General features: G+C 39.0%; 3 protein-coding genes across 7 annotated transcripts; 2 read left to right on the forward strand and 1 right to left on the reverse strand.

Moving 5' to 3' along the window:
* The first annotated feature begins 665 nt into the window (after positions 1-665).
* On the forward strand, positions 666-6,494 carry LOC119026958. The gene is made up of 7 exons (XM_037111663.1): positions 666-986; positions 1,223-1,344; positions 1,432-1,542; positions 3,352-3,405; positions 4,164-4,325; positions 4,982-5,104; positions 5,410-6,494. The coding sequence occupies exons 1-7, from the start codon at positions 980-982 to the stop codon at positions 5,446-5,448; spliced, it is 618 nt and encodes a 205-aa protein (XP_036967558.1). The 5' UTR covers positions 666-979; the 3' UTR covers positions 5,449-6,494.
* A 2,304-nt stretch (positions 6,495-8,798) lies between these two features.
* Positions 8,799-13,282, reverse strand: slx1b (SLX1 homolog B, structure-specific endonuclease subunit). Of its 3 annotated transcripts, XM_037113230.1 has the most exons (6): positions 13,148-13,282; positions 12,848-12,913; positions 12,696-12,747; positions 10,967-11,287; positions 9,315-9,530; positions 8,799-9,148 (listed from the first exon to the last, which is right to left on the reverse strand). In XM_037113230.1, exons 1-6 carry the CDS (start codon positions 13,198-13,200, stop codon positions 9,119-9,121), a joined length of 738 nt encoding a protein of 245 aa, XP_036969125.1. In that variant the 5' UTR covers positions 13,201-13,282; the 3' UTR covers positions 8,799-9,118. The 3 variants fall into 3 exon arrangements, with proteins under 3 accessions (XP_036969125.1, XP_036969124.1, XP_036969126.1); XM_037113229.1 differs by lacking the exon at positions 13,148-13,282 and having other exon boundaries at positions 12,848-13,091; XM_037113231.1 differs by lacking the exons at positions 8,799-9,148; positions 13,148-13,282 and adding an exon at positions 10,245-10,380 and having other exon boundaries at positions 9,404-9,530; positions 12,848-13,091.
* A 266-nt stretch (positions 13,283-13,548) lies between these two features.
* Positions 13,549-15,750, forward strand: zgc:112271 (uncharacterized protein LOC553698 homolog). 3 transcript variants are annotated; one of them, XM_037113232.1, is made up of 4 exons: positions 13,549-13,645; positions 13,863-13,927; positions 14,484-14,581; positions 15,499-15,750. In XM_037113232.1, the coding sequence occupies exons 2-4, from the start codon at positions 13,865-13,867 to the stop codon at positions 15,596-15,598; spliced, it is 261 nt and encodes an 86-aa protein (XP_036969127.1). In that variant the 5' UTR covers positions 13,549-13,645; positions 13,863-13,864; the 3' UTR covers positions 15,599-15,750. The 3 variants fall into 3 exon arrangements, with proteins under 3 accessions (XP_036969127.1, XP_036969129.1, XP_036969128.1); XM_037113234.1 differs by having other exon boundaries at positions 13,631-13,750; XM_037113233.1 differs by lacking the exon at positions 13,549-13,645 and having other exon boundaries at positions 13,757-13,927.
* The last annotated feature ends 5,298 nt before the right edge of the window (positions 15,751-21,048 follow it).

Raw genomic sequence — 21,048 nt, forward strand, 5'->3', positions numbered from 1 at the left:
ATTCTGATATCAGAACCCAAATAATGTTTGTTTTTTGTACAGTGGCCCTGACCTTCTTCAAATAAATAATCTCCTGTAAATAAATAGATTAAATGTTTGTTTTTTTTTTCTTTTTCGCAGTCATGTTGCAGTTATTTCTTCCATGCGGCATACAACACCAACAGCCATCACTACACAAAGGTATTAACATCTTCATCAACCTAGATCGTCTTGCATCTGACATGTGGAAGCGTGGCAGTGAGAGGGGCCTACTCTACTGTGTCTTTCACTTCCTCTTTTCACAAGCTCAGACATTCACTTTTTGTAATATGTAATATAAATAACTTTATGAAAAGTAATGTCCCATTGCAAAAAGTGAGAGCGTGGACCATTTTTCTAAAGCTCAGATACAAGGCTTATAGCTTGTAGATAAAACCTTTGAATCAAATGTCGACTTTGTAAGTGACAGACACCTGAAAGTCTCTCAAGAGCATTTCCTGAGGAGACTTCATGTTGCAATTGTAAATGGGACTGCACCAGGAGCTCTTGTTGTGATGGCCTGCGAGTCCTGCTCGACCTTTGGCCGACAGTTAACCCTGCATGAGTGCCAAATCCGGCTGCCCAAAACAAATATTTGTGCCCCCTGAAAATCTTTGATGTAGGCTTTCCCTTGCATAACTTTACAGACTTTTGCACGGTGTCAAGTTTAAATATGTGATCAAGCTGTCGGCAGGTCGGCTCGGATCAACAGTTCGGTACAAAACTTCTACGAACAAGGAGCTGCAGTTCATTTGGCAGCGGGTAGCCAATCCTGAAGCCCGTTTCAACCAGCAGATAGAGGAAATGTCCAGCGGGAGTCATGTTGCGTTGACAGGGCGGGACTCGTTCGCCACAGCCACAGAGTTGTTGCAAAACTTCCGATCTGCACCCTGGGATCCAGAAAGACGTTAACAAGAGGGAGGACATCTGTTGGAGAAGTGAGAGCGGACCGACCGTGACCATGGCAGGTAAAAATCCGCCTGAAACATTACTGCATATCTTTTGTTAACGGTGCAGCGGCAATGAAGATCCGTGTTGTTTGTCCAGAGTGATGGAATCCAGATGTTGTGTTCCTCTGGAGATACTCAAGGACGACTTGAGCCACACATGCAATGCAAGCGCTTCCCTCTCCCACCGTTACAGTTGACTGTAGTGTTCATATAAAGGCTGCTCCGAAACTAAGAGTAGAATTTGACTGTTGCAGATGACGCAGCGGTTGTGGAGGAAGGCATGAATCCAACTCAGAGCCCTCTGGTCCAAGTTTCATTCCAGAGAAACGTCCACAGGAAACAGAAGTACCTGGAGGCTGAGCCAAAAGCTCTTGGGGTACAGGCTCTGTGTGTGCCTGTGTATGTGTGTGTGCGTGTATTAGTGTGTGTATGACGTTAATATGAAGTATTCTTTTGCTCTCAGATCACTCAGATTGGTCTGAGTGCCTATCAGATCCTGTGTGTGGCTGTGTTTCTGTCCAAAGACCTGAGCAATGTGGGCACTGATATACCTTACTTCATTTCGACTCTCCTGGTAAGCACATGGACACACACCTCAAAACATTACACCTGAAATCAGAGCCTGGCTTTTAGATTGATATCGGAACATGTTAATATGAATCACTGTTGATGACTGAAAAACACTGGAAGGAGGGGAAAACACACAAAGGGAGGAACTGAAGAGCAACCAGATGAGGGTAAACTTTCAAAATAAAACACATAACAAGAGAACATAAAAACCGGGATCACGCCAAGGTTGTCTCGATTCATGTTGGGACAGAGCCAAAGTGTTGCTTGTTGGTTTTTTTAGAGGCACAGTGGAAACATGTAACATGGTTATCGCTAATTTGTGCATTACAATCCCACATTTTGACGTATTTCAGTGTTGCACCCCAAGCATTGAGCCTATAAGGTGTGTTCCAGTTGAACTGGGAAGTTCAAAATTTTCATAGTTCCCTGTCAGTAATTTAATTTGGAGTGTCAAGTTTAGTCTGATGTCTGACTCAGCCAGCCAGACTACATTATCAACCCCAACTTCAAAATTCAAGATGGCTGCCCCACTTACAACTGTGAGAGCTGTATAATATACAGTCCATATAGTGGTGATTAGTGCCTCTGTTTTATTGGTGTCTCATTAAATCAGTCTTACACACAGTATTGTCCAACTTCTATCTATTGGCATGATGCTTTGGGTTTTGTATGCACAAAAGGCAACATGATGCATCGCACATCAGCTGGTAGAGCTAATAATGATGAATAAATAACGATAACCTGGCTAGAGCAGGTATTCCTACTTATTGAACTAGAGTGCGGTCAACTCAGGAATGATACCATTCCTAGCTGTGACTTCTGAGGTAAACTGAATGCACTATTAGTTTTAACTGCGGGTCAAACACCAATAACACTGCATCCTACAGTACCCATAATGCACCCAGTGGCACTGTATTTTCAGGCCCTATCTCAATGATAAAAGCTCCCATCTTTGAACCTGCACACTTCAAGTTTGAAACGTGGGAATCTAATTTTGAAGATGACATCTCCAAGCTGCAGCCCAGAGAACCCTGATGCGACTGTTACATACAGGACATAGCATCCACATGTGTGTACGGGGTGTTTACATGGAACTTCAGGTCTCACTGTCCATTCTCTGCCCATTATCACCAAGAGAGCATTTTGTATTTCTTTTTTTGATCAACCCATCACAGCTGTAAAAAGAATGTGTCACACCTGGCAAAGGGCTCAGTCTTGACAGAGCGGCTATTCATTGGACTTTTTTGGCTCCTAAAAATATGTGCTATTGATTCAGAGAGCTACACATTTTTTGCTTTTATTTGTCAGTGTAGGTCTAAAAAAAAAGATTGAAAGTTAGATTTACTACTGGTAGATTCCTTCAATTCCGAGGTGATAATGTAATGTAAACCAGGGCTGCTTTTGAGGTCTAATGTATTGCCTTGTCCTGTGTTTGCTATTAGTTTTGTCCTATCATGAGTGTAACTGTGACATGTTAGTACCATTTGTACTTAAAAGGGAAGCTCACACCAAGATACAAAACATAGCTTCTCACTTCTAGTGCTATTTATCCATTGAGATTGTTTTTTTTTTTTGGGAAGATGACTGTCTTCGCTCCATATAATGGGACTAGGTGACACTCAGCATACATTTGACTCTGCAGCAGTGTCTCTTAACAGAAACCATGACCCTGGTGAAGATTAGACAGATCTTGTCATGAGCAGTTTCATGTAGGAACTATTTTCTTTCCGTGTTTGTGACTGTGCTGTTAAACGGGTGAATTTCCACACACATCCCTGATGTCCAGCTTGTCTGATTTGTGTTCTCGTCATAGGTGGTAATAGCTGGGAGTTTGGCTGTCGCAGCACAGAACCTCCATCTGCCAACGGTGAGTTACCTGACTGGAGAGGAAATGTATATTAACGTTATACACTAACAACGCCAAAATACTGACACAGGCATAAACTAGGAGACGTTAGTAAAACTGCTGCCATGGTAAATTAAGACTATTGCACAATTGGACTCTCCATTACACAAAAAGAAGAACTGCCCTCAGTCTCTGCAACTTCCTATAAGACAAGTCACTGGCTAAAGGCTGGATGGATCAAGTTGTTATACAGCTCCACTGAATATGTGGCAAGATTCAGCCATGTTGTTCCTTTAACTGATTGCATGGCTGTCAGGAACAGAGAGGACCATTTGGTAAAGGGACGGGGAAATGAGGTTAAATACACACGAGACAATGACTTTATAACTGAAGATGAGAGTGATGCTGAGCTGCATGTGTGTGCGCGCCAAAGCTTCCATAAAAATTTAGTCTAGCAGTGACAGTTCTAAATAGTTGTGAATGTACAACTAGAGTTATGTCCATCCAAAATGTTTCCAACCCAAAACGTTACGAGACTAACGTAACACACCGTAATGTGTCGTAACACACTGTGCACAAAGTGACGTGACGTTTTGATGACAGAGACCCCTGATGGCAGAAAATTACATATTGTGTGTTTAATTATCAGCACATTGTAACAAGAACCTTTTGCACTTAATTTGTCCAGTCTGTAAATGTCTTATAGAACTAAACAAGTTTTTTTTCTTTCTTTTTTTTTTTTTAAAGTTATATCTCCTGTGTTCTTCTGTGTCTGTTAGCTGAGGGCCTGTTTGGGGATGCAGATTGTGGCCTGTGTCGCCTGCTTTGTCAACGTTATCTTATCTCTAATTAAAATGGAGGACGTGCCGAATTTCTGCTATTACTACCACTACAATGACAACTTCACGTTACATTATGGTGAAATCTGTCATAATATTGAGGTGAGTTAACAATACTACCATGTCAAACTATCATGTTTCGGAGATGATATATAATGAAATGATACTGTTGTTTTGTGATGACTTTTATTTATTACAAAGACCATAAATTTACAGCAGTCTTAAGTGATCATTTTTGCATTATGTATGTTGTTGTTAAATGTCTTTAATTTGATATTGTTTTAATTAAAGGAGACTGTTGGGAATTGGCGGAGGTATGCAATCCCATTCTATTTAGAAATAAAAGGGTGACCAGTATTAAAAGTAAATCCAAAATCGAATTATCCTTTAATTCCTTATTGTAAATATTTCAAATGTATAAATGTTGAACTATCAGAGATATTGTGAGCCTTGAAAGCTGCTGACATCTCTTTTTAGGGGGCAAGATGAAAGCAGTTGAAGTGTGAGTTGAAGAGTAACACATGGAAGCAGTTGCCAAATAACATTTAACTGTGAAATTTAAGTCAGTTTATTGTAAGCAGTAGGAGCGCTTGGAAGTTTCAGCTGAAGTGCAGTCTCACACATCATATCTCTACACCCCTGGCGATATATATATATATATATATTTTATTTTATTTTATTTTTTTTTATTTTTTTTACCATCCTCACCTTTATTTGATCCAAAGATAAATTCTGCAACACTTTCTCCTCACTTGCAGAGCACCCAGTCTCACTTTTATGCCGAGTGTGTGGTCATTCATGTTACTCTGTTGGCCATCTCTGCCACTCTGGCTGCCTACTGCTGCAAGGTGGCCAACTGCTGCGGGCCAGCTCCCAAAATGGTGAGTACTGAGCAACACAGCTGCAAATATTTTCTAGTTGTGTCACAAATCTAGCAACCAAGTCTTGTTCCATCATGGAGGTCCTCTCTATAAAACGGCTCACTAATGAATAATAATAATCCTCAATATAAAGCAACCATACAAGAAAAAAGGTGACTGAATAGGACAATTGATTATTTCCAGCAGAGTCTGTCATCACTTATCACTGTCATTACAAAGAAAAGATTCTACAGTAACTTTAATTGTTGCAGTCAGTCATTCCATGGCTTGAATTTGTACTTTTCCTCTTTTTCTGCCCCTCTCAGCCGGTGATCACTGTCCAAGCCGCCCCTGTCCAACAGTGAGGAGATGAAGTGGGTGAAGGCGGAATAGAGATGTACTGCTACATAAAAATGCTACACGAAGTTAAAGCCGCACTAATCATTATTTTTTTATATTTGATTTCAACTCTGCAGTTCTCTCCGCTATATATGTATTTAGTTTCTTTTAGCTTGTTGTTTTGGTTTTCTCCAGCCCGGAAACTGCAGTCTTATCAATCTCTTTATTAGCCATTGTTGGCTCAGATAAAACAGCAGACGGAGTTAGAGACTAGCTGGTGAACATAGTGGAGCATTTAACCAAGCCAGAGTTGATTTCGACCAAAACATAGCTGAAGCGGGGTTATGATTGAACTTGGGCTCATCACTAACACAAACATGACTGAATGCTGATGTTTGTCTCTACAGAAGATGATTAGAGCCACATGCGAACATTTATTTGAATTCTGAATTTAAGATCAGAACTCAGGTGGGGTTTTTTTTTTTTCTCTCAAAATTTGGACTTCAATTTGAGATTTCGAATCATTTCTCACACGTGGCTCTAATCGTCTGCCATAGGTCTCTGTCTGCTTGTGTGTGTATATGCTAATGCTTGCTAACACAGTTCTCTAAAAGCTGAATAATGTGACAGAATGCCAGTTTTGTATTAACAGCTTGGTCGACTGTACCCAAGTAATAATAAATAATTAAATGCAGTATAAATAAAGTACTTAAGGATGAGTTACAATGTCCTCATTTTAAGCATATTATGATATATTTTGATGAGTTGATAAAGAGTGTGTTTTAACGCTGTTGACTTTACTTTTTCTTTTGTAAGAGGAAAACCTTATTTCTTTGTTCAAAGGTGCACAGTCATGCTTTAACATGTGCTTAGGAACATCACAAATGCAATGACTGTATTAACAAGATAAATAGACTGAATTGTACCTCTTATGACATCAGCATAATCACTAAATGATGCACATTAATCCTTTTCTGAAATTATTTCTGTTCAGGTCATTGGTTACTTTATGATTATTATGACCTGACACTGCAGCTAACACCAACTGATAATAAAAATATGACAAATGTAATTTTTTTTTGCAGCTGTATTATTTTTGTGCGAAAGAGACAATGAAACAACACAACCACACATGATTATGTATCAGGTGCGTGTGTGAGAATGCTTTGTGATAGTCATCCCGAGATTTCAAAATATCAAGATAAACATGCATCACGTGACAACGAAAAATTATTACAATATTATTTTATTTTATCACTTAGCTTTTCTTTGTTGGCTAGCCCAATCCTGTCTGCTCCTTATGTGACAAGTGCTGTATCTAAAAGTGTTAATGATGATTGATTGATTGATTGACTGATATGCATCTGTTGTAATTAGGCACAATCGGAGTGTCTATGGTGCCTTCTTGCCATCACTGGGGGGCACTAAAGTCTAACAAGTGTAACTCTAAAGGCCTTTACGCACTCTTTGTATCTGTGCACATAAAACAGACACACTTGCGTAATGGCTTGAATGACTGTGCTGAGAGATTAGAGGCTGCTTTAGCAATCAAATCATAGCAGGCTACTATTAACATTCATATAAAAGAAATATTACACATAATAATTAATTATCATCATGACATTTTATGTTTTTGTGATAAAATCATATAAATAAAGAAAATAAGATGTAGAAGTGTAAAGAAACACATTTAAATTTAAAAAGCATATCCTATGGACACTTAATGAAAATTCTTTTTTGGGCTATCTCAGCCAAATAAAGAATAATTTGAAAAGTAAAGCAATTTCAAATTTGAAAAGTGGCTGATGATTGAGTATTGGTTGTGAAAGTGCATCAGGCATAGTAATTGGCAAAAAAGACAAGTTGGCACCGTGAGTGAGACGAGTACGACACCAGAGGCTTTTAAATATATGTGGAATTCTGAATCGTGTGTCCTACTGATTCTGTTTCTGATTTTGATTCTGAACCAGCCACTTGATTCAACTGAACCTGTCACAGCCTATCAGTGCTGCATCAAGTATGATGATGTGATGGGGACACGTTGCATTGGAATCAAATTGCTGGATATATCCTCTTATTGCTTCATATCAAGACTTTTATGAGTTTGACAAAAAGAGAAGAAAATCATCTATTTCATCAACACCTGAAACTGTCTCCGCAGCAATCAAACAGCAGTATTTCATTTTTATTGTATTTGACTGTTTTGCTTCCTCCCACATCATGACCTTGAAATAAGGCTAACCCATCAATTCCTTTTATGTGAAAAAAATAAAAGTCTTACGCTGTAAAACCTTCTGTCTTCACTTTATGTGTAAACTGCTAAACGGCAGCGAATTACTTTTTGGGACTGATGTATCTGGAGGAAAAGAAGTAATTCTAGATCTTCCGCCCTGATATTTCAGCCTGCAGGCAAGTGCCTTATAGATCTGTCATGTGGAATATGACGTGGAATATTAATTCTAAATATTGAAAACCAAGTTTTACATTTCTACTGTTAACGCATGATGGTTCCAAATGTAGATCATCTGTCTTTTGATCACTAAAATTCTGTACCGGCAGTGAAAAAAAAACACACACACAGGCAAAAAACAAACACAGTGGTTGTGTGCCTTAAGTCATTTTGATGAATTGATTTTTAATAGACTACAAATGCTAACCAGGATTTTGAGAGGAAAGGTGATGTGTTACCACTTATTCACATTACAGGTTTGTTCCTCCAGACATTTCAGCTGTTTGAAGGTGTACAAGATACTTTAAAGTGTCCTGAGTGACTGTATTCAAGTTTGATTTTTTTCATTTGAGATTCAACTTTTGTATTCACGTAATTAATTAAAATGCTAATAGACACAAAGTTATATTTGTCAACTTGAACTAGAAGTATGGAACGGAAAAGATGTAAAGATATATGTATGTGTACTTTTATGTATTCGGTAAAGCTACAAGGATCTTGTTTTTTTTGTTAATTCTAACTGTCAACAAAAGATGGCGATGGTGAAACACAGTCATCTTTGTTTAGTGCAGCTTATCTCTTCTGTGAGCCTCCTCATGTCATCCTCAGCAAATTGTTTGAATTTTAATCCCCAAATCCCACCTGGTGACCTCTAAGAAAAATCTTCCAACTTTGTTTGCAGTCATTACCTAATAAATAAGGGAATTTCAAAATCGTCATTGTCTGAAAAACGTGATTAGATGCTGCTGCCAACAAGACCTGCAGAAAACAAGCAATCCTATAACCCATGCGTGTAAACCAACAAGCACATTACTAGAACTATAGAAATTGGAACACTGATCTGCGATGCAGTCAGATAATATCATTCGTTATACTTGTGCTTCTGCAGTCTAAATGTCTGAATAACTGTGACAGAAATGCTTCATGTACAATATAAAACCATCTTTTTTATTGGGCACAAAAACATTAAAAACAGTTTTTCTTCTGAAATATTTCATACATTAAACACATATATTCAAGTAGACATGGTTAAAATGATACTTCATGATCAGAATTATAAAAAATGGAACAGCCAGGAAGAATGCATATACAGTTATGTGGGACATTTTATAAAGTTCCTGTAAAGTCCTGTTCAGCTTGAAAAGGCATATGTCCTCACACATTCTCTACAGAGCCACTGACAGTGTTATCAGGAAAACAGTTCATTAAGAAGATAACAGAAGTTCATTTTTGCAGGTTTCACTCCCTCATATCTGCAGTTCATCTGCCCAGTGGCTCTGTGGGAATCCAGAGGAAAAAACAATAGTAAAGCATAAGCTACAGTCATCTTTAATATGCAGATTCCTTGGTTTGAATTCCTTTAACGCCCTTTTTAAATGTCAATGTGTATGAAGTATGAAATGTTTAGCACACAGACTATAGCTGCAATGTCCAACAACTTACCTGGGATGCAGACGGTGTGATTTCCTCCAGGTCCCCGAAACAGCCGTGTTTGTGGCGGACGAGACTCCCCCACAGCACAGAACGATGACAGGCCGGACATTCACCCTCCACTGGCAGGAGGTGGGACGGCTCTGACTTCAGGAAATGTTTGGCGAGGCAGATCACATGACTGCTCATTCCACACGACACGTGGAAACAGCTCAGCTTCTCCGATCCCTGAGCAAATAAGAGACAAAGAATGGTCAGGTCACCTTACTTCCCACAAGTAACTAAATTTGTCATGATTAAGGTTTATGATTGTGCTGAAATTCTTATTATATAACATATATTTGATACTTGACATATAAAAATTCCAGACTTTTTCTAGATTAAGGAACATATTTTAACTCTTTTATAAACCTTCTAAGAAAGCCTGTTTGGAAGCAATCAATTAATGTGGGAGACAAAGAATGCAGGACTTCTCATTTGTGAGTTAATTGTATTTCTATGTATTTGCCATTGTTAGCACGGCATCTGGCATGGCAGGCTAAATTAGACAAATTATGCATCAGCAAAGATTAGCATGTTACGATGCAATATTTTGAGTACATTTTCAGCATTATGGCATCCAGTAGTTGTTAAGGTGGAAACAAGACACATGTAGGCATGCTAGCCGTAGTTAATGTGCTTTGATTTGTGCTCTGAGCAGAAGGCAGTATTTAAGAAAAACAGGGGGCCCTATTTAGGTGGTCTATAGCCAGTGGTCTAAAGCACAAAGCGCTAGTGCGTTTAGGGAGTGTCCAGGTCCATTTTACTAGTAAAACCGTGAACAATCTGGGCGCAAAGGGCAGCATAGGGCGCAAAGCACAAAGAGGTTGTATTTAGACTCTGAACTAGTCATGCATGTGTTTTGGACAGAACGTAAATTAAACCAATCAGAGTGTCGTTTACCATTCCAAGAGTCAGCTGCACCAGGACCTGGCACATATTAAACAGTAGCATTCTCCTTCAATGAGGGACAGGAATGTGGTTCCCTGCTGCTGGACCCTCTGCCCTGCCATTTCAAAATCATCTGTCCCATTAACAACTGCATATGAAAAAAATACGCTGAAATTAACCTCAGGAGGAGAAGGAGCGCTGCTGCTTCCTTGAGTGTGTGTGCTGATCTCAGTCCGTGAATCAGGTGGGACAGGTCATAAATCTGATCAATAACAGGCGGGATGAGATGGGAGAACTACGTCCTTAATAGATGATAAACTGATAAACAGCTTCATAAATTGTAAAATCACCCACCTGTGTAGGCACATCTTACTGTCTGAATAGTGCCCATGCTGTGTATATATCAAATGTACCTGCACCCACCTGTGTCAGGTGCAAGTGATGGTGGATTGCTATTTTGAGGCGGCAGAAAATGACAAGTGCCATTTTATTTAATGCTTTAGCAGGAAACAGACTGTGCTTTTGACACAGGTGGGTGCAGGTACATTTGATATATACACAGCATGGGCACTGGGCATGAAAATGACAACTGCGTCAGTCTGAAACTAGCAATCACAATTTTGCAGCACAGTGCACCGCGCATAAGATTAGGGGTATTTCCCAAAATTATTAACTTTAACAGCTTATCCTAATCTTTCAAAGAAAATCCTGATTGAAGACTAAAGAGACTGTACCTTGACTAGCCCTTTACAGAGAAAACACCTGGATTTCTCCTCGTCTTCCTCTCCTGCAGTCTGCAGTGGCATGTTCTTCTTGGCTCTCACACTTCCGAAAGCAATGGGGATGTGCAGAGGAGGCTGTAGACTGGGCTCAAAGTCCATCTTGTACTCCTGTTTGAGCCAGCGGGCCGTCAGTGGCAGCCTGGTCCATGGCGCCACCCGCAGCATGCTGGAGACGACACGCCAGTGGAACTGCAGGCTTGACTCTTTCCTGGAGCGCCGAGTGATGTGGGAGAGACGCCTGGAGGAGTGAGGGTGCTGCCACGCCCACTCAAACTGAAAAATGCAATGAGGATAGATGGAATTATTTTTTAGTTCAGAGCATACTGGAATAATCAGGTACTAATGACTGACAAGCCATTAAGTACAGCCCAGAGTCCAAAGAAGTCTGGATGCAACATAAAACATAAAACAGAATGTTACTTGCTGATGGGCAACGCCAAGCATATATGTATGTGTTTCTAAACCCTAATGAGTGGCATACTTGGCAACATGTATTCATTCAAATAGTGTTTGCTGAATGTTTAAAATAATTCAACCGATATCAATAAATTATTTTTTACCTAAACTATCTTTTTTTTTTTTTAAATTCATATTTCCACTCTCACTTCATTGAAACCAAACTGTGATTCTGTGCAGTATTGATATATTGATGATCTAGAAGTTATTTGGTCATGCATGAAAAATGTTAACATTACTACATTAAATATAGCTTTAGAGCTGAACAAACTGCACGTTTTATTATTGGGAACACTTTGTGATGATGATTGTCAGTAAACCCAGTTTGTTTGAAAATGATTGCACTGTGTTTTTAATGATGTTTTACACAGTATCCCAACTTTTAAGGAATTGTGGTTGGACCTGTAACTGGATTAGACCAGGAAGAGTAAGAAAAAAAGACACCAACTGATCTGAAACTGAATTTACTAAAGACAGAAAACATAGTACGATTAAATCGGCTTGGGATGAAACATTTGATTAAGGCATTTAAAAAAAAAAAAAAAATGTTTTAAAGACACACTGATATTTAGCAGCCTAACAACTTAAGCGGAGTTAATCACAAGTCTGGAGAGCAACAACAAACTATATTAAACCACTGTTTATAATGCAGACTGCAGAATAACTGGTCTATAAATGGGGTTAATTTGTTTATTCTGGAGGCAAAACTCATCAGTTTCTTTAGACATTTATCTGATTAAGATTCTAATAATGATATGATCTGGTCTTTGCATTAGTAATAATGAACCTGTTTCATGTACATGCTGCGGATGGTTTTGAGTTATGAATTTCTTTCCGGAGTGAAATGGCTAACAACTGTAATAGACTGATCTGTCTGTTTCCACGCAAGACAGTGTGCAGTGACAGTGAGAGTTTGATGGTGATTTGTATCTGTTTTAGAACGTAACAACAATGAACCAGCTAATAAACTTTAGTTCATCACATTCACTTCACTTCGTCCTGTCAACAGCCAGTCACCCTTTAACTTTTCATCTATGTGTCTAGTTTGGAATTAGACAACACGACTTTGTTTCTTACATACACAGACATTACTATAACTGTCCAATATTGATTCAAAAGCACCTGTGGTGTTTCACAGACATGTGAATGATGCTGCACATGTCACATACATATCTAGTGGCAGCTGGAAGATCCTGGTTACAAAATATTGTCCGGATTTACTTACCCTCAAGGCAGCAATATCAGAGGGAAAGCCATGTATAATAAGGACCATTTCCCTAAAGAAAACATACAACATAATCAGAAAATCCCAAGTTATACACTCCTCATGTGGTTACATACAACGTCCATCGTGTTGTACAGTGTAGCAGGTCATACCATGGTCCTCTTCCACTAGTCCTCTTGGCTCCCCCCCTGTGCCGTCCAGCGTTGTGCTGTCCGATCCTGCGCTCAGGGTTCACAGTAAAGCCAATGTAAATCCTGCCTTTAAATTTAGGATTGGTGCAGTACAGCATGTACACACCAAAGAACCTTTCTACCTCGACTACCATTGTAGAAGAAAATCAACGGAGTTAGCTAACGGACGTTAGCTGATTAGCGTACAGTCACAACAGCAGGAAAGGTAAAATTACTAGAGGATGTCAGTCCATTAAACAGTAATAATTCTGCCATGCTTACGGCAATATTGCTTGTAACAGTTGGTCGTAGACAGATTCTTCAGTGAAATACATTTCAGTCAGCCATAGCTGACTTTCAGCAAATGTTTACAGTATATGGTGTCTGTCTTAGGAGTCCACGAATCTGCCTGATGAAATGTGTTTCAAAATGACTCAATGTGTCTCACGGCGACTCTAATAATAAATACCTCTTTAAAGGTAAAACGCAGTGGATGCTTCTACACCTTGAATTGTGGGGATTCTGAGCGCATATTTTTGTTTACATGAATTACTATTAATATTTAGTTCGTCTTCCTGTAAGGACCCCTAATATTATGATTCGCTGCTTTTAAAAAATATGCCCCGCCTATTTTTACGTATACAGCATTTTATTGGTTAATGATTATCTATGCTGCAGTGCAATTGGACATTTCTTTTTTCAGTCATGAGAGTGACGACCACCCCTTCTTGCACGGAGTTGACTAAAATAAGCGAAAACAGCGTAAAATATACACTTTTGGTAACGATAAACTTCTAAATTAAAGCCTCAGTCTATATCTGTACTGTAACAATATTGTTAAGTGTTAGAATGTTAAAACTAGAAGAATACTGTAGTACTTCCGGTGTAAGCGTGTCTATCAATCTGACTGGACTCAATTAGACGTTCTTAAAAATTAGCCGGTATCTTGCTGTAATATCTGATTTGCTAACGTCGCGTGTGTTTTCTGTTCATGTAGACATGGCCATAACAGCTGACCACATCCGGGATAAACTCATTAAGGAGCTCGGGGCAGTGCACGTGGTAGGTTTCTGGCTGCTGTTTGTTCTTGCGTGTTCTCTTAGCTTAGCTTAATACAGCATCAGCACACTGTGAGCAGAAATACACAAACTCTATTAAAATATTCGCCAAGCGTTAACATCACTGTGCTTTTCTGTATGTACATACATGGTGGAGCATAACATAACTAAAAGACATGATTCATATTTATAGCAATGTGTGTGTCATCAGGCTATAGTTTGCCTCTCGCTGCTGCCCTCCACAGTGCAACTGTGTTAGATACTGGAATTTTCATAAAGGAGTAATTCCTATTCAGAGTGGGTGAATAACTTAAGACCTGGGGGCTGCAGTGCAGTATAACATAGTAATATTGTGACCAATCACTAGAAAAACACTAAATCGAATGATTTCTGAGTGGAGTTTGTTTCAGCTACACAATTCATTGTGCTAAGCAGGCCCCCAGCCAGTCAAACAAGGTAGAGTGTTAGCAGAGTTTGCTTATGTTGTTTTGATTACAACCAGTCTGCTGTCTGCACATGACAGTGAGCTAATGGTTGGCTGTTACTTCTACCTGTCTCAGGAAGTGGAAGATACATCACCAAACAGATGTGCTGCCAGCTACAAAGTCCTGGTGGTGTCATCCCAGTTTGAGGGCAAACAACTGTTACAGAGACACAGGTAGTACACACTGTAGTAACTGTCTCATAGGGAATGTCTGCTGTGTAGTATGTACTCAAATAATGTTACACATTATTTGAGTACAAGTTTGGCCAGTCGATGTGGATTTATTTATGCTTTTACTAGCATATTAGATAGTCGATGTATAATATCTGTGCTACAAGACATAACACAGTATCTGCTTGGATAAATAAACTACTCTGTTTATGAATAGCTGGTTATGAAACCACAGTCTAACTGAGCACCATTTAACAAAATCAGTGTGAATATGATAATATATACGTCATAATATAACATATAAAATATATCACTTTAAGCCCTTTTGATAGTAAAACTAGATATCAAATGTTAAGATGATGCCCATTCTGTCCAATGAGCATTACTCCCCTGGCACAAAAATGTTTTCTCAGTTCTGTGTTTACTTCATGGTAATAGAGCCCATTTGATACACGCAATAGTGTTCCTCCCACTGGCTTCATCTGATATTTCCCACACGGAAAATGTTGCCCCTATGTGGCTCCAAAGAGACTTGAATTAAAAAGCTTTCAACCAGGGATGACAGTGTATATAGGTCAAATGCTAAATATACTTAAATTGGAAAAACTGTTTTTATGTATCTTTGTCTAATTTAAAACAACAAACCTATGCATAAATGTTCAAAAATTGAAGACAGCAGTACCTTCAAACCATTCAGCACTCTACCACAACAACGCTGTATATACTTATAGCATGTTTGTATATTGAGTCAATTCTGATCGGCTCACAGGTCAGTTGAGCAGAGGTAACCTTTGTTGTATTTTGAATCAGAAGTAATGATGCACATTGCCAACACAAGAATAACATGTGTGCCCAGATGTAAAACCTTCTTGACTTCTGTAAATGCATTCATTCCACAACTGTGTGTTGTGCTTTCACAGGATGGTGAATACATGTCTAGCCGAGGAGCTGAAAGAGATCCACGCTTTTGAACAGAAGACCCTCACACCAGAACAGTGGGAGAAACAGAAATCACAGTGACATACACATCAAACCCCCTGTAGTTTAACATTTCTACTTTAAAACAAGCCTCATACTTCTCTGTTGTGAAAGAACAAATAAGTAAATCAGCAAAATTGTTGCTAATGCAGCAGAATGTTGTGGTGCCAATAAAACCTATGGATGCAGTAATATGTTGTTGTTGGTTGTTTGAGAACTGAAAACAGGGAAAGGTACAGAAATGAATCACTTCACTGGGGAATTTGATGAATAATGTAGTGATTTCTGCAGGTTTGTGGAAGACTAAGGTAGAAGTCTTGATTAAATAAATATGGATTTTCACATCATTTTGGACCATTAGTATATCTGTATTCATAAACCTGAAAAGCTAGAGCAGGCAATAAATAAACAACACAAAAAATGACAACCACTGGATCTGGAAAAAGTTACTCAGCTTGTTTAGGTCCTCTCCACATTGATTTTACATTCATTCAGCTTAGATGGTGCCCTAAACAGCCTTGGTGCTGTGCCCTAAGCCTTAAAATGTTAGACAAAACCTTATTTTGGATGCATATTTTATTACTTTGCCACTGAACAGAATGACAATTATATAAGGATGTGAAATCCTCTTGTTGGGCTATGGGTGTCAGATTCCATGACCTAGACAGATGAGCTGGGGATATGACTGCTTTTGATACACATTTAGATACAACAATTGCGGGAAAAATAGAATAAGTCTATTATTTGTTGCATTATTTGAACCAGCAGTGGCAGTGCTGCACTGTTAGTATTATTTTGTACTGAGATCTTTAATGGCAGTCAGGGTTTGATGCACCAATATGCTTAAGTTAAGGTCTTTTTTTACTCTCGTTCTGAATAATAATTAAATGCATTCCTATTTGAGTTTCAAAGTTCAGTTTTCAAGACGGCAGTCTCTCCACAGGGTGAAATATAGATACAGTATGTATGAATTTTTGTGAAAATGTCTAAAAATGGATAGACCTTTATCATATATATGTTTTGTTGAGTTGTGTACTCAAGTTTACCAAAGATAGTGCGTTTTATTGGGATGCCTGTCGCTATAACTTCTGAGATATAAAAGCCAGCAAATGAGACCAAATTTAAGGTGAATATACTTTAAAAACATATTTTTACCTCGTCCATTAACAGTTGTGTCAGTCATGTTTAATGGTGTGTGCACTACCAGCAAGTTTGACAGTTTATTAGCTGTAATGTAGCATGCAATGGCACGCACCAGGAGTTTGTGTGTCTGAATCAGATCAGCATCCGCAGAAACTCTGGTTCACTCTCTTCTTTTCGTTACATTCATGAAGTAGATTATATTTCCCCTCCAGCTCCAGTCAGCAGTCAACATTACAGAATCTAAACACCTGACAATGGAGGTCCGCTCCACTGCTCACTGCTGTGGTCAGGTTGATAAACAGAAGTGAAGATAAATCCACTTTTTAAATTCAAAAGTTAAAAAGCAATATCTTAGCTCTCCTCCCATCTGTAAATGGCTTAGAGCAGAATCTAATGTAACTCAGGGTGTTTATTACTCCAGAATCTCTGGATCTGCGCCAACTTTCTCCTCTGGAGATGGCCAGCTCTGAGCAGCTGCAGTGACTTTACATATTTGTGCCTTTAACTACTAAATGGACATCGTGAGAGATTCTTTGATTACAATATTGTTTCAAAAAATAAACTTCTAACTTAGGTTATTAAGCCAATATAGATGCGCCCAGATTCACAAATCACAATTTGCCTCAATGGACTTTCATGCAACACCCTTTGTGTAGACCAGACCTTTGATTCAGATAAGGAAAACTCTCCCAAATACCTCATGAACAGCTGCTAAATAGATCCTTAAGTGATTCTGTTTTATGAATTATGTTTTTTTTGTTGTTGAAATGACAAATAAAGTGAATCTGCAGCCTCTATAGATTACTATCAGGGCTTCAGTCCAATGGAAGAGCAATAACGGATCCATGCGTGGGTTTATATGAGATTAACAGCCTCTAACAACAGATGAGCAGGTCTGTAATCAAGCAAACAACATGTAAAGAGTGGGCATTGAATATAAATCGGACAAATACATTTATAATAGAAATCATTGCCGTAGAGCTCTGAGTTTATTCCCTAGTGAACATGCATGCATATTGTGTGTGTGTTGAAGTGTAGTGAGGCCTCACACACAGCACAGAGGTGTCCATGAGGTGTTATTAAGAGAAGGCAGACCCCCTGCTTGGGTGGTTTTCAGGGTGACATATTACAGCTGTGTGCTTTGATCAGTCAATCTATGCCTTTTTATAGGGCTCTACTGATTTCACAAACACACACCAGCCACCTGAACCTACAGCTATTCTGCAGACTCACTTGAACTGCTGCTGAATCCAACCTGTGTCCAATCTTATTTTTCTAGTTCATTTTTGTGGAGATCTCTGCATAAAGCCAAACACTGATGGAAATCTTAAAGAGGCACTATATAGTTTCTTAGTAGAAATTCAAACTGAGAATTTGAACATTTATAATATCAGTGAGGAAATAATACAAACTTTTTTCGTAAGTGAATATTAAGTGAATAAACAGTTGTGTTCCATAAGTTTATTAGGCACTGCTGCAAACGGTTGTTTGAATGGTAATTCTGTGAACTTCACAGCAACTACAGCAGCTGATTTTACAGCACATAATAGTGAAATGACATCTACTGGGTTGTATTTACTGCAGGTTTCACAAACAAACACAAACAGATAAGCAGTTTCAGATGAGACAAGTAGGACAACTGTCCCATTGCACATTTCCACGTTGGAGGTAGCTTTTTAGGTCATAGTGTCAAGTGCAGTGGAGCACACCATTCGGCCCCATTTACATTTAAGCGTTAAGCCAGCGCTTTTTTGTCCAAAGCGAGTTACAGTATTTCATACATTCATACACTGATGGTGGTGGCTGCCATGCAAAGTGCCCAAGGACACTTCAAAGCAGAGGCAGGGGAATCAAACCAGCTACCTTCCGGTAACGAGACGCTGACTCTGCACCTGAGCTATAGCCGGCCCCCATGGTGGTCCACCAGAAGGGGAGGGACTTTGGGTTTGAGGACATTGGCGACGTGTGTGTTTGTGTGTGTGTGTGTTTGTGTGTGTGTGTTTGTGGGATAGACAGAGTCAATAATACCTCTCCATGTTTAATGACATGTACATTTCACAGAGCATTAGGCATGCAGCTGAGCATGACTGTTTACTGTGTGTGTTTACCAGCTGAAATCCATTCGATTTGGATTTAGAGACTAAAGCATTAATAAACACGTGTTTCAACTAACTGGACTATGAAAGTGGAAACTTTTCAGTGGGATCTTCCTCTTCCCATTGTTAACAATCCCAAGTCAGTGTTTTCTTTCTTTTTTTTTATTTATCAATCAAAAGAATATTTTTAGCCAGGGTATACTGGCTTGCCAGGTTAATTCAGGAGGTTTCAACCATGTTTAGTTTGCTCAGTAAAGTAGTACGGAACCGGGGTATGGCTCTGTATGAGGAGATCAGGAGGGATGATGTTTTTGACACAAATCTGCAGCTGAAGAAAGGTTTCAGGGTTCAACATCTCATTTACATCCTCAGATTTATAGCGTGAAAATAAGAATCTGCTTGTGTTAAGAAAAGGTTGAATACTGATTTGATTTGATGCCCGACTGAACAGGAGACAGAAACAGAGTGGGAGCATCAAGTGTGGGAGGATTACTTCCACCACTTACCCTCCCAAGGCCCACTAATGGAAGAGCCGACGTGGGGGAGAGTGTGTGTCTTTGTCGCAGAGTGTGTTGGAAATGAATTTATTCACTGGGCAGGACACAGCTTTTCAGCTTTGGAAAGTATGACACTGATCTTGTCATTTATACCAGTGTAGTAACAAAAGAAGACAGAAAACAGAATCAAGGAAATCAATTATTACATTAGATATTTTATGATTATTTTATTGTTTGTGTGGCTCTAGATTCTAGTGAAACCTGTGTTTTGGCTGTATGATCATTATCCCAGTTGGTCTGATCAAGGCTGAAGACCCTGACGGATACCACTGTTCATGTGCTTTGTGTTGTAACAACTAACAGGTCAGCATGCACCAGGACAAACCCATCCAGAGATTGAAATCCTCCTCTGACATGAGAAATGATCGGTGTGGCGGACTTGCAGAATCTTAACATTAAGCTGCTTTCTCCGTTTCAGCTGCCCATCCAGACTAAAACTTATTTTTCATCCAAAATCAAGCTTTTCCAAAACAACAACAAATCTTAAACTGCTGGTCTTTCAGTGTGTATGGGGAAACTGATGAAGCAGCGCTGTGTAACACAAATGCCCATTATTTATTAAATATTCTAAGTATATTTTATTACTCCTTTCCTCTAAAATATATGTCAAATTGTTACCCCCTTGTTTCCCTTAGTCATGTTTTCTTCTGCTGTACCTGCATTACAATACCATAGGAATCTTTAAGAGTTAACTTTGTACTTGTGTATACTTTTCCCATACAGTAGCACATATTACACACAAGCTGTGCAGAGAGAACCGGGTCAGCCTGACAGGAGCCATCCTTAAATCCACAGGAGCAGAAATGAATCTCCTGCTGTATTAGGAGTTAGAAGGCAATAAATCAATAAAGTCTGTGTGGTATCGGAGATTTTGAATTAGAGCAAATTATTTCTCTGCAGGAGCTGACTATTCCAGTCACCCACACAAAGCCTATCTTTCGTCTGTAGTGAAGTGAGAGGCAGAAGGAGATGATTGAGCAACAGTGAATACATCAATCAGGTTCCATTTGTCCAGCCACCAGCTGATCTATGTTGAGACACCTCCTGGCAGGGACTCTTACAGGGGTTTTGTTGTCACCACCTGAGTCTGTACCAGCCCTCAATAGTGGGGCCCAGGGTCTTAAGGTTAAATTCGGTCCACATACATTAAGAAATATATAATATTGCTTATGTTGTTTTATTCTTTGTGATCCCAAATCATTAATTATTTTTCATAATCTGAGGACAGCGGCCACAGCCCACCATTAGGTTTCCCCTTTTGCCATTTAATTCATTGTTCGCAATCAACATAAACAACTAGATGTGAATACATTTAAAGAAGCATTCTGTGGTTTTGTTGAAGACATGCTAATGAGAAGAGAAAGATGTTCATTTGCTGTTTTTTTTTTTTTTTCAAAGTAACTAAACAAACTATCATTGTTTCCATGACTGAATAAACTGAATAAAAAACAAACTGACCTTCAAAGACAACACAATTTATACTGTTTTACTTTGTTTATTTGTGGCGGACCCTCTCACCTTCCTAGCTTCAAACAGTGTTCTGGGACCTTACCTTCCTCTGAGAACAACTTGTTCATTCACATATGGAATAGTTTGTATTATTATCTCATTAATATTGTAAATATTCATATTCTGAGCTTGAATTTATTCTCCAGAGCTACATACTGCCCTTTTAAATAGGCTATATGGAACTCCT

Source organism: Acanthopagrus latus, chromosome 10, assembly GCF_904848185.1.
Source record: "Acanthopagrus latus isolate v.2019 chromosome 10, fAcaLat1.1, whole genome shotgun sequence".
Classification (NCBI taxonomy): domain Eukaryota; kingdom Metazoa; phylum Chordata; class Actinopteri; order Spariformes; family Sparidae; genus Acanthopagrus; species Acanthopagrus latus.

What these genes read in the sequence shown, in the direction of transcription:
- slx1b (XM_037113229.1), bottom strand. Translation starts at nt 13,020, where the DNA reads ATGGTAGTCGAGGTAGAAAGGTTCTTTGGTGTGTACATGCTGTACTGC. An exon ending in TCTGTAAAGGGCTAGTCAAG is followed by an intron (nt 9,531 to 10,966) that starts GTACAGTCTCTT and finishes TTATTTGCTCAG; the next exon opens with GGATCGGAGAAGCTGAGCTG. An exon ending in TCACACCGTCTGCATCCCAG is followed by an intron (nt 9,149 to 9,314) that starts GTAAGTTGTTGG and finishes GGATTCCCACAG; the next exon opens with AGCCACTGGGCAGATGAACT.
- zgc:112271 (XM_037113232.1), top strand. Translation starts at nt 13,865, where the DNA reads ATGGCCATAACAGCTGACCACATCCGGGATAAACTCATTAAGGAGCTC. An exon ending in AGCTCGGGGCAGTGCACGTG is followed by an intron (nt 13,928 to 14,483) that starts GTAGGTTTCTGG and finishes TACCTGTCTCAG; the next exon opens with GAAGTGGAAGATACATCACC. An exon ending in CAACTGTTACAGAGACACAG is followed by an intron (nt 14,582 to 15,498) that starts GTAGTACACACT and finishes GTGCTTTCACAG; the next exon opens with GATGGTGAATACATGTCTAG.
- LOC119026958 (XM_037111663.1), top strand. An exon ending in CTGAGCCAAAAGCTCTTGGG is followed by an intron (nt 1,345 to 1,431) that starts GTACAGGCTCTG and finishes TTTTGCTCTCAG; the next exon opens with ATCACTCAGATTGGTCTGAG. An exon ending in ACTTCATTTCGACTCTCCTG is followed by an intron (nt 1,543 to 3,351) that starts GTAAGCACATGG and finishes TTCTCGTCATAG; the next exon opens with GTGGTAATAGCTGGGAGTTT.